Source organism: Limanda limanda, chromosome 16, assembly GCF_963576545.1.
Source record: "Limanda limanda chromosome 16, fLimLim1.1, whole genome shotgun sequence".
Lineage (NCBI taxonomy): Eukaryota > Metazoa > Chordata > Actinopteri > Pleuronectiformes > Pleuronectidae > Limanda > Limanda limanda.
The window spans coordinates 571280-586070 of NC_083651.1; the positions used below are offsets into that span (position 1 = coordinate 571280).

Below are 14791 nucleotides of genomic sequence, written 5' to 3' on the forward strand. Positions count from 1 at the left end.
AAATCTAAATATATTTTGAATGTACCTTACCCAGTTGTAACCTTCTTTAAAAACTGTTCTGTTTTCATAAATTCATCTACAATCAAAAATAGTCGAACATTTTTTAAGTTTGAAGCTTTAGAAACTTGAACGTCAGTAAATTCTCTTAAAGGTTCAGTTTGTAAGATTCATGTGAAATGGATTTAATGGCAGAAACTGAATATAACATAATAATCCTAGTGAGGTTTTCACTTGTGTTTTTCATCTAATTGAACAAATTGTTGTTTTCTTTAGTCTAGAATGGACCTTTTATATTTAAATACTGTATAATAACATACTTTATATTTAAATACTGTTCATGCAAATCAGGAGCGGTTCCTCTCTGGTCCAGACTGGACAAACTACCTTTTTGAGTTTCTATGACGACTGAAGCTACCCCAGGTTCTCTGTCATGTTTAGAATGGGGGGGTGGGGGTGGGGGGGCTGCAACATGACACTTGACCACTAGATGTCACTACATCCTTCACACTGAACCTTTAAACTCTTGAGACTCTGGAGTCTGAGGGGAAACAGGTGTTGTATTCTGTCGCTGGTTTTATCTCCAGACCCAGCGGAGCCTGGAGCCCCCCCCCCCCCCCCCAGCAGGTCAAAGGTCAAGGCAACAGCCGCGCGTCACATTTAGTTCTTAACATATGTTCTTTACATTTTAAAGGACCAGTTCAGGCTTATTTAACACAAATAACTAGAGAGCATATTAGCATTTAATACAATTTTAAATATTAGTTGTGTATTATGCTCTTCTATCTGAAATAAGACCAAATCTTTAAGATGTATTGAATACATTTAAAAAGTATTTAATATAAAAAAAAATTGCCTTCTTTTAATTCTTTAAATATATTTATAGAAAAAACATTTAAAAAAATAAATTGAATGAATTTGTTTCATTCTTTGTTTCAAGTTAAAAGTTGTATAATGAGCCCGGATGATGACATCATCATCGTGAAGTCTCATGAGCAACATTAACATGCGGCTGCTGACGTCACATGGCTCATGATGTCATAGGACGGAGGAAGTTTCCAGACATGAACGTTTTTTATTGCTCGGATCTTTGACCTTTGACCTTTGACCTTTGACCCAGCTCCAGTCCTCAGGTTCTCAGCCGCTCGCTTCTTCTTCTTCTTCTGTCAGTGATTCTGATAAATGCTGTTGTGAAATGTTTTTGTTCAGAATAAAACCTCCGAGGATTTATTCCTGATGAAGTATCTCATGGTTATTCTTGCATTTTTCAGTTCAGCTGTAAATTAAGACGAAAACAGTCAAATCTGTTTATTTCGAGGTTCATGTTGGTTTTTACTGTGGATTTATATGTAAATGTTTTTTGTATATGAACATTTGTGTGTTGATACATTTGTAAAAGTATCCTCTGGGAATAAAATAGATTTTAGTTTCAATTAAACTGGAATACGTGAATTCTTTCTTCAGGTTGAATTTCTTTAAACTTTAATTAAATCATCTTTCACATTAACATGATATTAGAATGAGTTAGTGACGTCTGCTGTAGGTTTTTGACCGTGTGTCTTTTGTCTCTTGTCTCGCCGCAGGGTGCCGACCATCATGTCAACACAGGCGCCGACATTCACGCAGCCGCTGCAGAGCGTGGTGGCACTAGAGGGTAGTGCCGCCACGTTCCAGGCTCGCGTTAGTGGTAAGAAAAACTTCACCACTCAACTGACTGGTTTTATTCCAGAACATTCATGTCCTGTAAACTTTTAGATTTGATTTAATCTTTCATAAATGTCTGGTAACGAACCAGCTGAGTCCAGGACAAATATGAAAATCAAACATTGTAAAATATTTGATTTAGTGTAACTGCTTTATTTGTATGAAGGTAAACTTTGCTCTTGTTGTTCTTCCTTTTGATAAAGCTAGGCTAACACTTTCCCCCTGCTTCCAGTCTTTGTGCTAAGCTAAATGTCTTGGATTAACCAGTGACTCAGATCTGTCGTTTCTCAACGTTTCTTCTCTCTGCAGGTTCTCCAGTTCCTGAGGTGAGCTGGTTCCGTGATGGCCAGGTTCTTTCCGCTGCTGCTCTGCCCGGCGTTCAGATCTCGTTCAGCGACGGCCGCGCTGTTCTGACGATCCCCGCCGTGACTGCCGCGCACAGCGGAAGATTCTCCATCAGAGCCACCAATGGTGCTGGACAAGCCACAAGCACAGCCGAGCTCCTGGTCACAGGTGAGACCTTTAAACTCCTGGTCACAGGTGAGACCTCAGGTAGTTTAACTCCTGGTCACAGGTGAGATCTCAGGTAGTTTAACTCCTGGTCACAGGTGAGACCTTTAAACTCCTGGTCACAGGTCAGACCTCAGGTAGTTTAGCTCCTGGTCACAGGTCAGACCTTTAAACTCCTGGTCACAGGTCAGACCTCAGGTAGTTTAACTCCTGGTCACAGGTGAGAAGACCTCAGGTAGTTTAGCTCATGGTCACAGGTGAAACCTCAGGTAGTTTAACTCCTGGTCACAGGAGAGAAGACCTCAGGTAGATTAACTCCTGGTCACAGGTGAGACCTCAGGTAGTTTAACTCCTGGTCACAGGTGAGACCTCAGGTAGATTAACTCCTGGTCACAGGTGAGACCTCAGGTAGTTTAACTCCTGGTCCCAGGTGAGACCTCAGGTAGTTTAACTCCTGGTCACAGGTGAGACCTCAGGTAGTTTAACTCCTGGTCACAGGTGAGACCTCAGGTAGTTTAACTCCTGGTCACAGGTCAGACCTCAGGTAGATTAACTCCTGGTCACAAGTGAGAAGACCTCAGGTAGATTAACTCCTGGTCACAGGTGAGACCTCAGGTAGTTTAACTCCTGGTCACAAGTGAGAAGACCTCAGGTAGATTAACTCCTGGTCACAGGTGAGACCTCAGGTAGTTTAACTCCTGGTCACAGGTGAGACCTTTAAACTTCTGGTCACAGGTGAGACCTCAGGTAGTTTAGCTCCTGGTCACAGGTGAGAAGACCTCAGGTAGATTAACTCCTGGTCACAGGTGAGACCTCAGGTAGATTAACTCCTGGTCACAGGTGAGACCTCAGGTAGTTTAACTCCTGGTCACAGGTGAGACCTCAGGTAGTTTAACTCCTGGTCACAGGTGAGACCTCAGGTAGTTTAGCTCCTGGTCACAGGTGAGACCTCAGGTAGTTTAACTCCTGGTCACAGGTGAGACCTCAGGTAGTTTAACTCCTGGTCACAGGTGAGAAGACCTCAGGTAGTTTAACTCCTGGTCACAGGTGAGAAGACCTCAGGTAGTTTAACTCCTGGTCACAGGTGAGACCTCAGGTAGTTTAACTCCTGGTCACAAGTGAGAAGACCTCAGGTAGTTTAACTCCTGGTCACAGGTGAGACCTCAGGTAGTTTAACTCCTGGTCACAGGTGAGACCTCAGGTAGTTTAACTCCTGGTCACAGGTGAGAAGACCTAAGGTAGATTAACTCCTGGTCACAGGTGAGACCTCAGGTAGTTTAACTCCTGGTCACAGGTGAGACCTCAGGTAGTTTAACTCCTGGTCACAGGTGAGAAGACCTCAGGTAGTTTAACTCCTGGTCACAGGTGAGAAGACCTCAGGTAGATTAACTCCTGGTCACAGGTGAGACCTCAGGTAGTTTAACTCCTGGTCACAGGTGAGACCTCAGGTAGTTTAGCTCCTGGTCACAGGTGAGACCTCAGGTAGTTTAACTCCTGGTCACAGGTGAGAAGACCTCAGGTAGATTAACTCCTGGTCACAGGTGAGACCTCAGGTAGTTTAACTCCTGGTCACAGGTGAGACCTCAGGTAGTTTAACTCCTGGTCACAGGTGAGACCTCAGGTAGTTTAACTCCTGGTCGCAGGTGAGAAGACCTCAGGTAGTTTAGCTCCTGGTCACAGGTGAGACCTCAGGTAGTTTAACTCCTGGTCACAGGTGAGACCTCAGGTAGTTTAGCTCCTGGTCACAGGTGAGACCTCAGGTAGTTTAACTCCTGCTCACAGGTGAGACCCTGAAACATTGTTGTAAATAATATAAATTTAAATCTCAGGTAAGTTCAGAGTCGAAGTCGTGTCTGGAAACAGTCTTTGTGTGTCTCAGTCTAATTTTAGCTGCTGTCAGCTGCTGGTTGAAGTCTGTTACTTTATCCAGTGATAAAACGAGATGCAGCTGCTGCAGCATAACTTTCCTTATGAGGAGTCTCTGGATTATGAAGTGATGGAGAAGCTGAACCAGCGAGAATCTCGTGACCAAGTCCCGATTTAAAAAACTCCACATGTCAATAAGATGATAACAAACCAGCTTCAGGTCGGAGGTCAAACCAGATTGTTACTGGTGTATCTTGTGTTCCTCTGACTGTGTCTGTTCCTTATAAGTTTGCACCTTTTACTCTGTAACCATAGACTTATTTTACTGCAGTTTCATTTGATCATTGTGTTCTCGACATTTGCTTGTGTTTTTAAGTGAAGTATAATTATGGGATTTTATAACGATTTTCTCTTGGTAAATAAACACATATTTCTCCTCTTTAAATCTTGTACGTCCAGGACACTGAAAGAAATAGTTTTTTCTCGTAACAGCTAAGCTCATTAAAACCAGGCTGACGAGTCGTGTGTTGTGTTCTCAGCGGAGACGGCTCCGCCCAACTTCCTGCAGAGGCTGCAGAGCTCCTCAGTGACACAGGGCAGCCAGGTGAGGCTGGACATCCGAGTCACAGGGATTCCAACACCTGTGGTGAAGTTCTACAGGGAGGGAGCAGAGATCCAGAGCTCTGCCGACTTCAGGATCCTCCAGGACGGAGACCTGTACAGTCTGCTCATAGCTGAGGCCTTCCCAGAGGATTCTGGGACGTATTCTGTGACGGCCACTAACAGCAGCGGGCGGGCCACATCCACTGCTGAGCTGCTGGTTCAGGGTGAGGACCTCAGCTTTCACTCTTTTCAAATGTATCGGAGAGTAAGGGTTTGGATCCAGATCAGCCTGAACCTCTGTGTGTGTGTGTGTGTGTGTGTGTGTGTGTGTGTGTGTGTGTGTGTGCTGCAGGTGAAGAAGCTGTCCCGACAACGAAAACCAAGATGATTGTGTCCACATCTCAGATGGCGTCTTCCCAGACCAGAGTGCAGAGGGTGAGACAATACAACCACATCGGTTTCCCACCACGTGAATCCTGCTTGATGAACTGGTTTCATCAGGATTTTTAGAATCTTTGCTAAAAACACAAAAACAATTTCAGAAATGTTTATATATAATATAAAATGCATGTGTGTGTATGTTCCTCCTCAGAAGATGGAGGCGAGTTTCCAGGCCTCCTCCATGATGGAGATGCACGTTGAAGGAGGAATGATGACTCAGCATTTGACTCACAATACCCCCCCACGGGTTCCCCCGAAACCGACCTCCAGGTCCCCGCCGTCCCTGGTTTCCAAGGTGACAGGAGGACGTCAGCAGTCGCCTTCACCAATCCGACACGTGAAGGGGCCGACGCCCACAGCGGTCAGGTAGGGGCGTGGCTGCGGAGTGAGACACGTGTTGATGAAGACGAGTTCAGGTCTGACCAACGCTCTTTGTGTTGTCTGCAGATCCATGTCTCCATCGGCCCGCCTGTCCGTCTCCCCCATCAGACCCGTCAAGTCGCCCTTAATGACCCGGAAACAGGTGAGAGCGTTAATCACGTGTTCACACCCCAAACATCCGTGTCCGAACAAATCCTCCTCGAACTAATAACCACGTCTCCTCCGTCTCCGTCTTCTATTCAAATGCTTGAATCTGATCTCGTTTGTTTTCTATCGTATCTTTTTGGAAGTCTCATATTCTACGTATTGAACTTTCTTGGCAGAAACTGTGTGAATTTAGAGCCGTTCTCGTGTCTTTTCTTAGCTTCAGTTTCTTGTGTAAATATTATGTTGAATTCATTCCTAATGTTCTGTGTTGTAATGTCTTTGAATGTCCGTCCTCCTGAAGCTTCAGCTGCTTCTCAGATCTCAGGAGCTCTGGCTGTTATCAGAACATTGGACCGACGTCTCTCCATTATCATTTTCTTTGATCTAATCCCCTTTGGATTTCAATACTCATCTGTTTTTTAAATGAGGGGTCATTAAGAAGGCTTGACTCAAATCTCCTCATTATGCTTCTTTGGCATTTCTCTTAATTGATAGTAATATAAGTAGGGGCGTGGTCTCTTAAATCTATTTCCTGTCCAGACACGACGCCTGTGGACTCTGAGCCTGAACGTCCTGCAGCCGCCGCCGGCTTCAAACAAACATAAGGTTTCAAATCTGTAAAGATGTTGACGCTTGGAGCTCAGCTGGAGCGGCCCGGGTTCGATTCCCACCCGCGGCCCTGTGCTGCAGCTCTTCCCACACTCGGTCTGCCCCCCTTTGCCGCTTTCTCTGTCCTCTCCACATAAAAATTCTAAAAAATATAAAACTGTTTACGCCTATTGAGGTCAAATCTAAACTTGAACAAGTTAAAACCATCAGATCCTGTTTCAGGAACATGTCCCACCCTGTTTTCACCCTCTGTCTTTGGACTGGTGCTTCTTCTTCCTGTCATCTCTTCTTCTGCAGTGCTTCGATGTCACCTGACGGGAACAACAGCTCCCCCTGCTGCTTGGACAGACACATACACTGACTACCTTTCTGTGCCTCTTCTCTTAGTTGGCCAGCGCTGCAGAGGTCCTGCCTCCCTGGAAACAAGGGGGCTATGCGTCCGAGGCTGCCTACGCCAGTATGAGCAGTAGGACCAGTAGGACCAGTATGACCAGTATGACCAGTATGACCAGTATGACCAGTAAGAGCAGCGCCAGCAGCGCCGCCCAGCTGCACATGGAGAAGCACTGGGAGCAGCAGGTCACCGGAGAGGTGAGCTGGAGTCTGAAGCAGCAGCTCGGACACGACTGCTCTTTGGTTCGATCAGGTTTCACTTTTTCTTTCCTGATCAGAAAACAGCTGCTGTCCCTGAACATCTGTTTCTGCTCTGATGTTGTGATGCTGTCGTCATGGCGACAGAGCTGCTGATTGTTTCTTCAATAATCACTGGGTTTCTGTGTTCGAGTGTGTCCTCGCTGTCCATGGACGTCCTGAGATCTATGTGCTGCTTGATGTGTCCTCAGGCTGAGGGAGGGAACAAAGCTGGGGCGGTGGCCACGGTGGTGGCCGCCGTTGACCTCGCTCGTGTCCGCCAGCCAGTGCATGGCGAGGGCGGTCAGGCTGAAGAGGAGGAGGAGGAGAAGGAGGAGAAGAAGGAGAAGGAGGAGAAGGAGGAGGAGAAGGAGGAGGAGGCAGTCGAGGTGAAGACGAAGCAACAGGCGGTTGCAGAGAAACAAACAGTCTTAGTGAAACCAGCGGCTGCTGCGGCGCCGCCGGCCGCCACCGTGACGTCCGAGCAGCTCCAGGTGTCACAGGTCCGAGCAGCCAACTGGTTTCTTCATATCTGATATTAATGCTGATCAGAGTCTCAGCTCATTAACCATCAATCAACTCTGTTGTTGCTCTAGATTCAGATAACAACAGAAATCTGCCCCCTGGTGGACACCGGTGTGTCCCCGGCCCCAGTTCCTCATTTCACAGTTTCTAAAGTTTCTGTCCCCAAACCTGAGCAGAGCCGTGAGGTAAGGAGCGGCGCCGCCGGCCCGCCCACGCCGCCTCTCAGAATCCTCCATTTCATCCTTAACACACACGGGTTTGTGTTGCTCCTCACAACTCACCTCATCCTAAACCTCCCATCGTGTTCCTCCCGTCCCAGCAGCGTCCCAGCGTCCGCTCTGAGGGACAGGACGTCCACTCACTGTCCACTCTCACGTCCTGAGGGACGCACTCAGAGAATTCTAACTTTCACGTCTCGTTTAGAGAAAGAAAAACCACAAACACCTGGAAAGTGATGAAGATACATTATACATTAAAGGGAATATGAAAATAGATATACACAATATAAACCGAATTAAAAGGATTGTATAAGATATTGAAACTAGATTAATTAGAAAACATCAGACGTCACATTTATAATGTTACTGTCATAACGGTGTAGAAGGGGGCGTGCCAGGGGGCGTGGCCGTACGGTTCCAGACGTGTGTGGACGACCTGCTGCGACTAACTCAACATGACTCCTCCCCTTTCCTCGTGAACATCGGTGTGTTTGTGACGATGGTTGATGCTGTTGTCGTTCAGGTGTCCATCGCCGGCTCCGCCATCACCGCGCTGCGGAAAGAGCTGTCCTCCCACCCCCCCCCCAGACACGTCATCAAGCCCGTCAAGTCTCCCAGTCCGGCTCGCAGGGCGCTGGAGGTGCGAGTGCCATCGGAGCCCCTCCCCCCGCCCTTCAAAGATGTCCGATTTCACAGTCAGGTTGAGGTGGGCGGGGCTTACGCAGTCGGCGAGGAGGAGTTTGAGGAATGGGAGCCTCAGGTTGGTCTGTCGCCCCCCCCTGATGTCACCCCCCCTTCACTTCCTCCATTTTAACCCAGTGTGGACCGTCACCTGTGCCTCCCCCCCCACCCCCCCCCCACCAGCCAATCACACGCTGCCCTCATGAAGAATCCTTTTCCTCTTCTTCCTGTCTTCACCTGTTGACCCCTCCATCCTCAGCAGGGTTTTAACCCCTCCCCCCCCCCCTTCATATTCACAGAATGTGTGGGTGGACGAACGCTTCCTGGTTTCATGGCGTCTGACTCGTGTTGTTGTTTCTCCTCAGGAGGCGGCCGCGGTGCCCGCCATCGCCCAGGAGCCCGTCGCCCCCCCGGCCCTTGTTGCTGTAAGTACGCTTCGCTGTCCACTTCCTGTCCACTTCCTGTCCACTTCCTGTCCACTTCCTGCAAAATAAAACTACTGTCAATCAGCGTGGTTATGTTCTTGATGTTGAAAGTGATGCGTCTGTAGCATTTCAAATGATCACCTGATCAAATGATCACTCTACTTTTAATGTTAATTACATTTTCCATTTGTGCTTTAACTGAGCTGAACGATCCGACCACGTGTCTGACGAGTCGCTGTGTGGCGTTGACTTGTGTTCAGGGTCTGAAGAACGTGACGGTGACCGAGGGCGAGTCCGTGACCCTGGAGTGTCAGATCAGCGGCCAGCCGGCCCCGGTCATCCTGTGGTTCAGAGAGGACTACAAGATGGAGTGCTCCATCGATTTCCAGATCAGCTACGAGAGCGGCTTCGCCCGGCTGGTGATCCGCGAGGCGTTCGCTGAAGACAGCGGCCGCTTCACCTGCACCGCCACCAGCGAGGCGGGCACCGTCAGCACCTCCTGCTACCTGCTCGTCCAAGGTAACACCCCCCCTCAGAACTGTGTCAGCTCATATCTCTTACTGAGGAGTGGAGAAACATGAAATGTCTCTTTTGACCGAGATCGACTCAAGTCTGAATTGATTATCAATTTTCATTTTGGAGGCTACATTCAGGTTTTATAAAGTTAACAACATTTACTCTGTTTTAGTGTCTGAAGAAGTCGAGAGTAGAGAGGAGACGGCTGTGTCTGAAATAGAAATCACACAAGAGAAAATGTGAGTATGAATCATATCTACATATATCATAAGATCACAGTAATGTTCCTGTTGAGTGTCCACAGGTGTAGATTGTGACGGAGCTGTTTCTTCTCCTCAGTGTTGCCGTGGAGACGAAGGAACAGATGGTGGCAGAGGTGACGACAGGAGAGTCCGCTGCTCCCTTCTTCATCCAGAAGCCCAGCGTCCAGAAGCTGGAGGAGGGAGGAAGCGTCGTGTTCCAGTGTCAAGTGGGAGGAAACCCCAAACCTCACATCATCTGGAAGAAGAGCGGCGTGCCGCTCACCACCGGATACAGGTACAGAGCGCCGGGCCTGGCACGCCACGGGGACCTGTCAGAACCCGGGCAGCACCAGGCTCCAGCTCACGTTGGGTCACGTGACTGAGGCCTGGGGGTTTCATGTCAGTTTTAAAACAGATCATTAAAAAGAACTAAAGTTTACAGGATAAACATCAAGTAATTCAGAACAAAGCTGCTGTGATTAGTCAGTTGATTGATCAGCTGCATGTTAATTAGCACATTTGTGGAGAATCAATTAATTTATTTGTTTTTTAAAAAGAAAACTGCTAATTTTTGGTTTCAGCTTCACTAACAAGATCATTTTTTCTTCTGTTAATAAATGATTGTTAGTTGCATTTAGATAAAACTGGCAAATAAAGTTTAGTTTAGCGACATTAGCTAAGAATTGTTTCTAATAGTTTGGTTTTGAAGGAGCTTCATGTTCATGTGAGCTAACATAAAGATATGATATGATTTGATGTTTGCTAAGTAGCTAAAGGGAAAGCTACAACGTTTCTGCTGTCCTCTATTTTGCTGTTTGTCATTAGTTCATATTGTTAGTGAAATTCATTCTGTGAGACTGAGACAAAGATCGGACTCAAACATGACATGATGTTAGCATGCAGCTAACATCCTGACTGCTAAACACTTTGTCAGATGGCAGCTCAACTTTCACGTCTTTCGATGTGGGTGAAACTTTCAATTTTGTCATGTGGTGATAAGTTAGTGTCGGTTCTGGTAATATTAGGTCATTAGCTATGTGGGATGTCTGTGCTAATTTAAAAAACAAAATATATTATTATTTTATTCGCCAGAGCAACGACAGACAAATCAAATCCACCCAAGATGTCTTCTCTCTGATGTTTCCTGATCACAACTGTTGTTTTGAATTTTCCCATCAGATACAAAGTCGCCTACAAGAAGGAGACTGGAGAATGCAGACTGGAGATCTCCATGACCTTTGCTGATGATGCTGGAGAATACTCCATCTTTGCCAAGAATGCTCATGGAGAAGCCTCAGCCTCCGCCACTCTGCTGGAGGAAGGTATGAGCGTCTTCTTCTCTCCATCCAGGGATTTATGATTTCCTGAAAAATGAATTTGAATTAACAGAATCTTTGTTGGACCAGGGGCTCAGTGTTTTCATCATCTATTTTTACAGAGGAATATGACGCTTATATGAAGCAGCTTGACGTGACATATAAAACTGAAGTGACAAGGACAGTGGTGCAGGAGCCCTCTGTGGTCGTGAGTCAGTACGAGATGGAACAGAGGAGAGTGACGACCCCCATGAGCTTCGTCTCAGAGACAGTAGGTTCTCTCTAAACCTTCAGAGTGATCACAACAGAAGGGTCACACCAGCTGGTCCTAATGTTCAACGTGTTTCTGCAGGAATTCCTCGTTTCAGCCTTTGAAGAGAGGATTATTCACGAGATTGAATTGCGTATCATGAGGATCACCTACAGTGAGCTGGTGACGGAGGAGGGAGAGATGATGGTGACTGTGGACGAGAGGGAAGCGATGCTGCCGGCCTTCGACACGCCCGTCAAAAACTACAGAATCGTGGAGGCCATGGGCGTCACCTTCCACTGCAAGATGTCTGGAACGCCACTGCCCAAGGTGCGGCGCAGAATGTGGTGCAACAACGAGCAGTGTTGTTATTGTCTGATATTTGCAGTTTTCTGCCTTTGTGGATCTCACTTAAAGTTACTAATGTTGCTGCAGGTTTCCTCCACTGACATTTTTACATTTTTAGATGATTTTAGACTCCATATAATTTATGCTTAATCTTAATGGTACACTCAGTAAAAAAATGATTTGCACATAGTGGCCATGCCGAAAACTGATTTTGCAGATTAATAATCACAGTCTAGAAGGCTCCTCTCAACTGGGTGCAAGTGGGATTTCTTTATGTTTAGAGACGATGATTTTACTAAGAAACGTTTAAAAACCTACATGGTACCTGATCAATTACCACAGAAGTTAAGATGGTATATCAAATTATCCTTTGTCGTTTCCCAGATCGTTTGGTACAAAGACGGCCAGCGCATCCGGCCTGGTGGCCGCTACCAGATGGAGGTTCTTCAGGACGGGCGAGCCAGCCTGCGCCTGCCGGTGGTGCTGCCTGAGGACGAGGGCGTGTACACCGCCTTCGCCGCCAACATGAAGGGAAACGCCGTCAGCTCTGGGAAACTCTATGTGGAGCCGTCCGGAGCTGTCACACCTCAGAGATACACACCACAGCCAGCCATGCAGAGGATCAGGTACGTCTGGACCTTTGAGCGTTAGCAGCTAAAGAGACAGATCTTTTCCACAGGAGCTGGTGGACACCAGAATACTTACTGATTTTAAAAAGTGATTTAAGTATGTATTAGTTCCTACTGGCTCCAGAAATACATATTCACTATAAATCCGACTCCTGTCAACACATTTCAAACTGAAGTCTGGTCCTCAGGTCCACCTCTCCTCGGTCCATGAGCCGCTCGCCGGGTCGCTCTCCCAGCCGTTCGCCCGCTCGCCGTCTGGATGAGACAGATGAGGCTCAACTGGAAAGACTCTACAAACCCGTGTTTGTCATGAAACCGACCTCAATAAAATGCTCCGAGGGACAAACTGCCAGATATGACTTGAAGGTTGTTGGCAGGCCCATGCCCGAGACCTACTGGTTCCACAATGGTGAGTAAAACATATTTAACATTTTCCAGAAATTCACCTTTATCTGTTACTTTTGCCTTTTGTAAAACCATTTCTATTTTCCCCAGGACAACAAGTGGTTAATGACTACACCCACAAGATCGTTGTCAAAGAAGACGGTATCCAGTCGCTGATCATTGTCCCGGCCATGCCACAAGACTCTGGAGAATGGACGGTCATCGCTCAGAACAGAGCTGGACGAACTTCTGTTTCTGTAACTCTGACTGTTGAGGGTAAGTCTGCTTCCCGGAATTTATCATACGGATCTTTCAGCTTTGAAGGAAGTATCTGTTAATCCATCCTGTTCTGTCTTATTTCACCGTCCACAGCTCGAGAAAGTCTCGCTCGCCCTCAGTTTGTCAACAAGCTGAAGAACATCACAGTGAAACAAGGCACTCTGGTGGAACTGGCTGTTAAAGCCATGGGAAACCCTCTGCCTGATATCGTCTGGCTGAAAAACAGTGACATCGTCTCACCGCACAAGCACCCACATATCAAGTATGTAGCTTCAATTTTACCCGTGAATAATTTTCTAATAGGTTAAAACTGCCATGTAAAACTGGAGTAGTGAATAAATGTCCTGATCAATATATTTGAATGATTACGTATTTCAGGATCGATGGTACTAAGGGAGAGGCCAAAATCCAGATCCCATCAGCTTCAGGCACAGACAGCGCCTGGTACACAGCGACAGCCATCAACAAGGCTGGTAGAGACACCACCCGCTGCAGAGTCAATGTGGAGGTGGACTTCACTGCCCCTCAAGCTGAGAGGAGGCTCATTATTACCAAAGGAACCTACAAGGCCAAGGAGATTGCTCCTCCGGAGCTGGAGCCCCTTCATCTGCGATATGGTCAGGAGCAGTGGGAGGAGGGCGACCTCTACGACAAAGAGAAGCAGCAGAAACCACTGTTCAAGAAAAAGCTGACCTCTATCAGAATGAAGCGTTTCGGTCCCGCTCATTTTGAGTGCAGACTGACCCCTATTGGTGACCCCATCATGGTAGTGGAGTGGCTGCACGATGGCAAACCCCTGGATGCTGCTAACAGGCTGCGCATGGTCAATGAGTTTGGCTACTGCAGCCTTGACTATGAAGCTGCTTACGCTAGAGACAGCGGTGTCATCACTTGCAGAGCCACAAACAAGTTCGGAGTGGACCAGACCTCGGCCACCCTGATTGTCAAGGATGAGAAGGGTCTTGTTGAGGAGAGTCAGCTTCCTGAAGGCAGGAAGGGAGCTTACAGAATGGATGAGATGGAGCGCCAAGCTCACCAGGGAGGACCCTATGGAGTTAGTGCTGACGACGAATATGAAAAGTCCAAACCTGAAATCGTTCTCCTTCCTGAACCAGCCAGAGTGCTTGAAGGCGACATTGCTCGATTCCGTTGCAGGGTGACCGGTTATCCAGCGCCCAAAGTCAACTGGTACCTCAATGGACAACTTATCCGCAAAAGCAAGCGATACAGACTTTGTTATGATGGTATTTACTATTTGGAGATTGTTGACGTCAAGTCCTATGACTCAGGAGAGGTCAGGGTGGTTGGAGACAATCCTTTGGGAACAACTGAGCACACAGTGAAGCTGGAAATCCAACAGAAAGAGGACTTTAGATCGGTCCTGCGTCGTGCTCCGGAACAGAAGGCTGCCGAGGCGTCACATGAACCTGGAAGAATTGGATTTGATGTTATGAAGGTTGACCAACCTGCTGACGCTGCACAGGACAGGGAAGTTGTTAAGCTTCGTAAGACACAGAGAGTCACCCACGAGAAAACCTCAGAAGAATCCGACGAACTGAAATGTAAGTTCAAGCGTAGGACAGAGGAAGGTTTCTACGAGTCCATCTCTGCTGTGGAGTTTAAGTCTCGTAGGAGAGACGAGTCTTATGAGGATCTACTGAAGAAGACCAAGGATGACTTGCTTCATCACTTGAAAGAGAAGGAGGAGGCTGAGAGGAGGAGGCTGGAGGAACAGGGCACAGTCACCATCCCCACATTCAAACCAGACAGGGTCCAGCTCTCCCCTAGCATGGAGGCTCCCAGGATCCTGGAACGCATCGCCAGCAAGACCGTTGCTCCGATGGATGAGGTTCGCTTCCGACTCAGAGTCGTGGGCAGACCAGAACCTGAGTGCCAGTGGTTCAAGAACGGTGTTCAGCTGGAGAAGTCAGACCGTGTTTACTGGTACTGGCCTGAGGATCAAGTGTGTGAACTGGTGATCAGAGACGTCACAGTCGAGGATTCTGCCAGCGTCATGGTTAAAGCCATGAATGTTGCTGGGGAATCTTCAAGCCATGCGTTTCTGCTTGTGCAAGGTAATTATACCACTT

At 47.4% G+C, this 14791-nt stretch overlaps 1 protein-coding gene across 1 annotated transcript in view; it reads left to right on the forward strand.

Annotated features, from left to right (window-relative positions):
* Positions 1 to 1593: 1593 nt before the first annotated feature.
* LOC133021930 (titin-like) overlaps positions 1594 to 14791 on the forward strand; it is a 179775-nt gene continuing 166577 nt past the window's right edge. Inside the window, exons 1-19 of the mRNA XM_061088939.1 lie at positions 1594 to 1684; positions 2011 to 2214; positions 4617 to 4904; positions 5033 to 5115; positions 5273 to 5487; positions 5569 to 5652; positions 6654 to 6849; positions 8678 to 8737; positions 8998 to 9256; positions 9426 to 9492; positions 9593 to 9790; positions 10675 to 10817; positions 10934 to 11082; positions 11164 to 11391; positions 11794 to 12035; positions 12227 to 12447; positions 12534 to 12698; positions 12795 to 12963; positions 13080 to 14776. Coding sequence (XP_060944922.1) covers positions 1594 to 1684; positions 2011 to 2214; positions 4617 to 4904; positions 5033 to 5115; positions 5273 to 5487; positions 5569 to 5652; positions 6654 to 6849; positions 8678 to 8737; positions 8998 to 9256; positions 9426 to 9492; positions 9593 to 9790; positions 10675 to 10817; positions 10934 to 11082; positions 11164 to 11391; positions 11794 to 12035; positions 12227 to 12447; positions 12534 to 12698; positions 12795 to 12963; positions 13080 to 14776 — 4759 coding nt within the window. The remainder of the gene's footprint in view (positions 1685 to 2010; positions 2215 to 4616; positions 4905 to 5032; positions 5116 to 5272; positions 5488 to 5568; positions 5653 to 6653; positions 6850 to 8677; positions 8738 to 8997; positions 9257 to 9425; positions 9493 to 9592; positions 9791 to 10674; positions 10818 to 10933; positions 11083 to 11163; positions 11392 to 11793; positions 12036 to 12226; positions 12448 to 12533; positions 12699 to 12794; positions 12964 to 13079; positions 14777 to 14791) is intronic.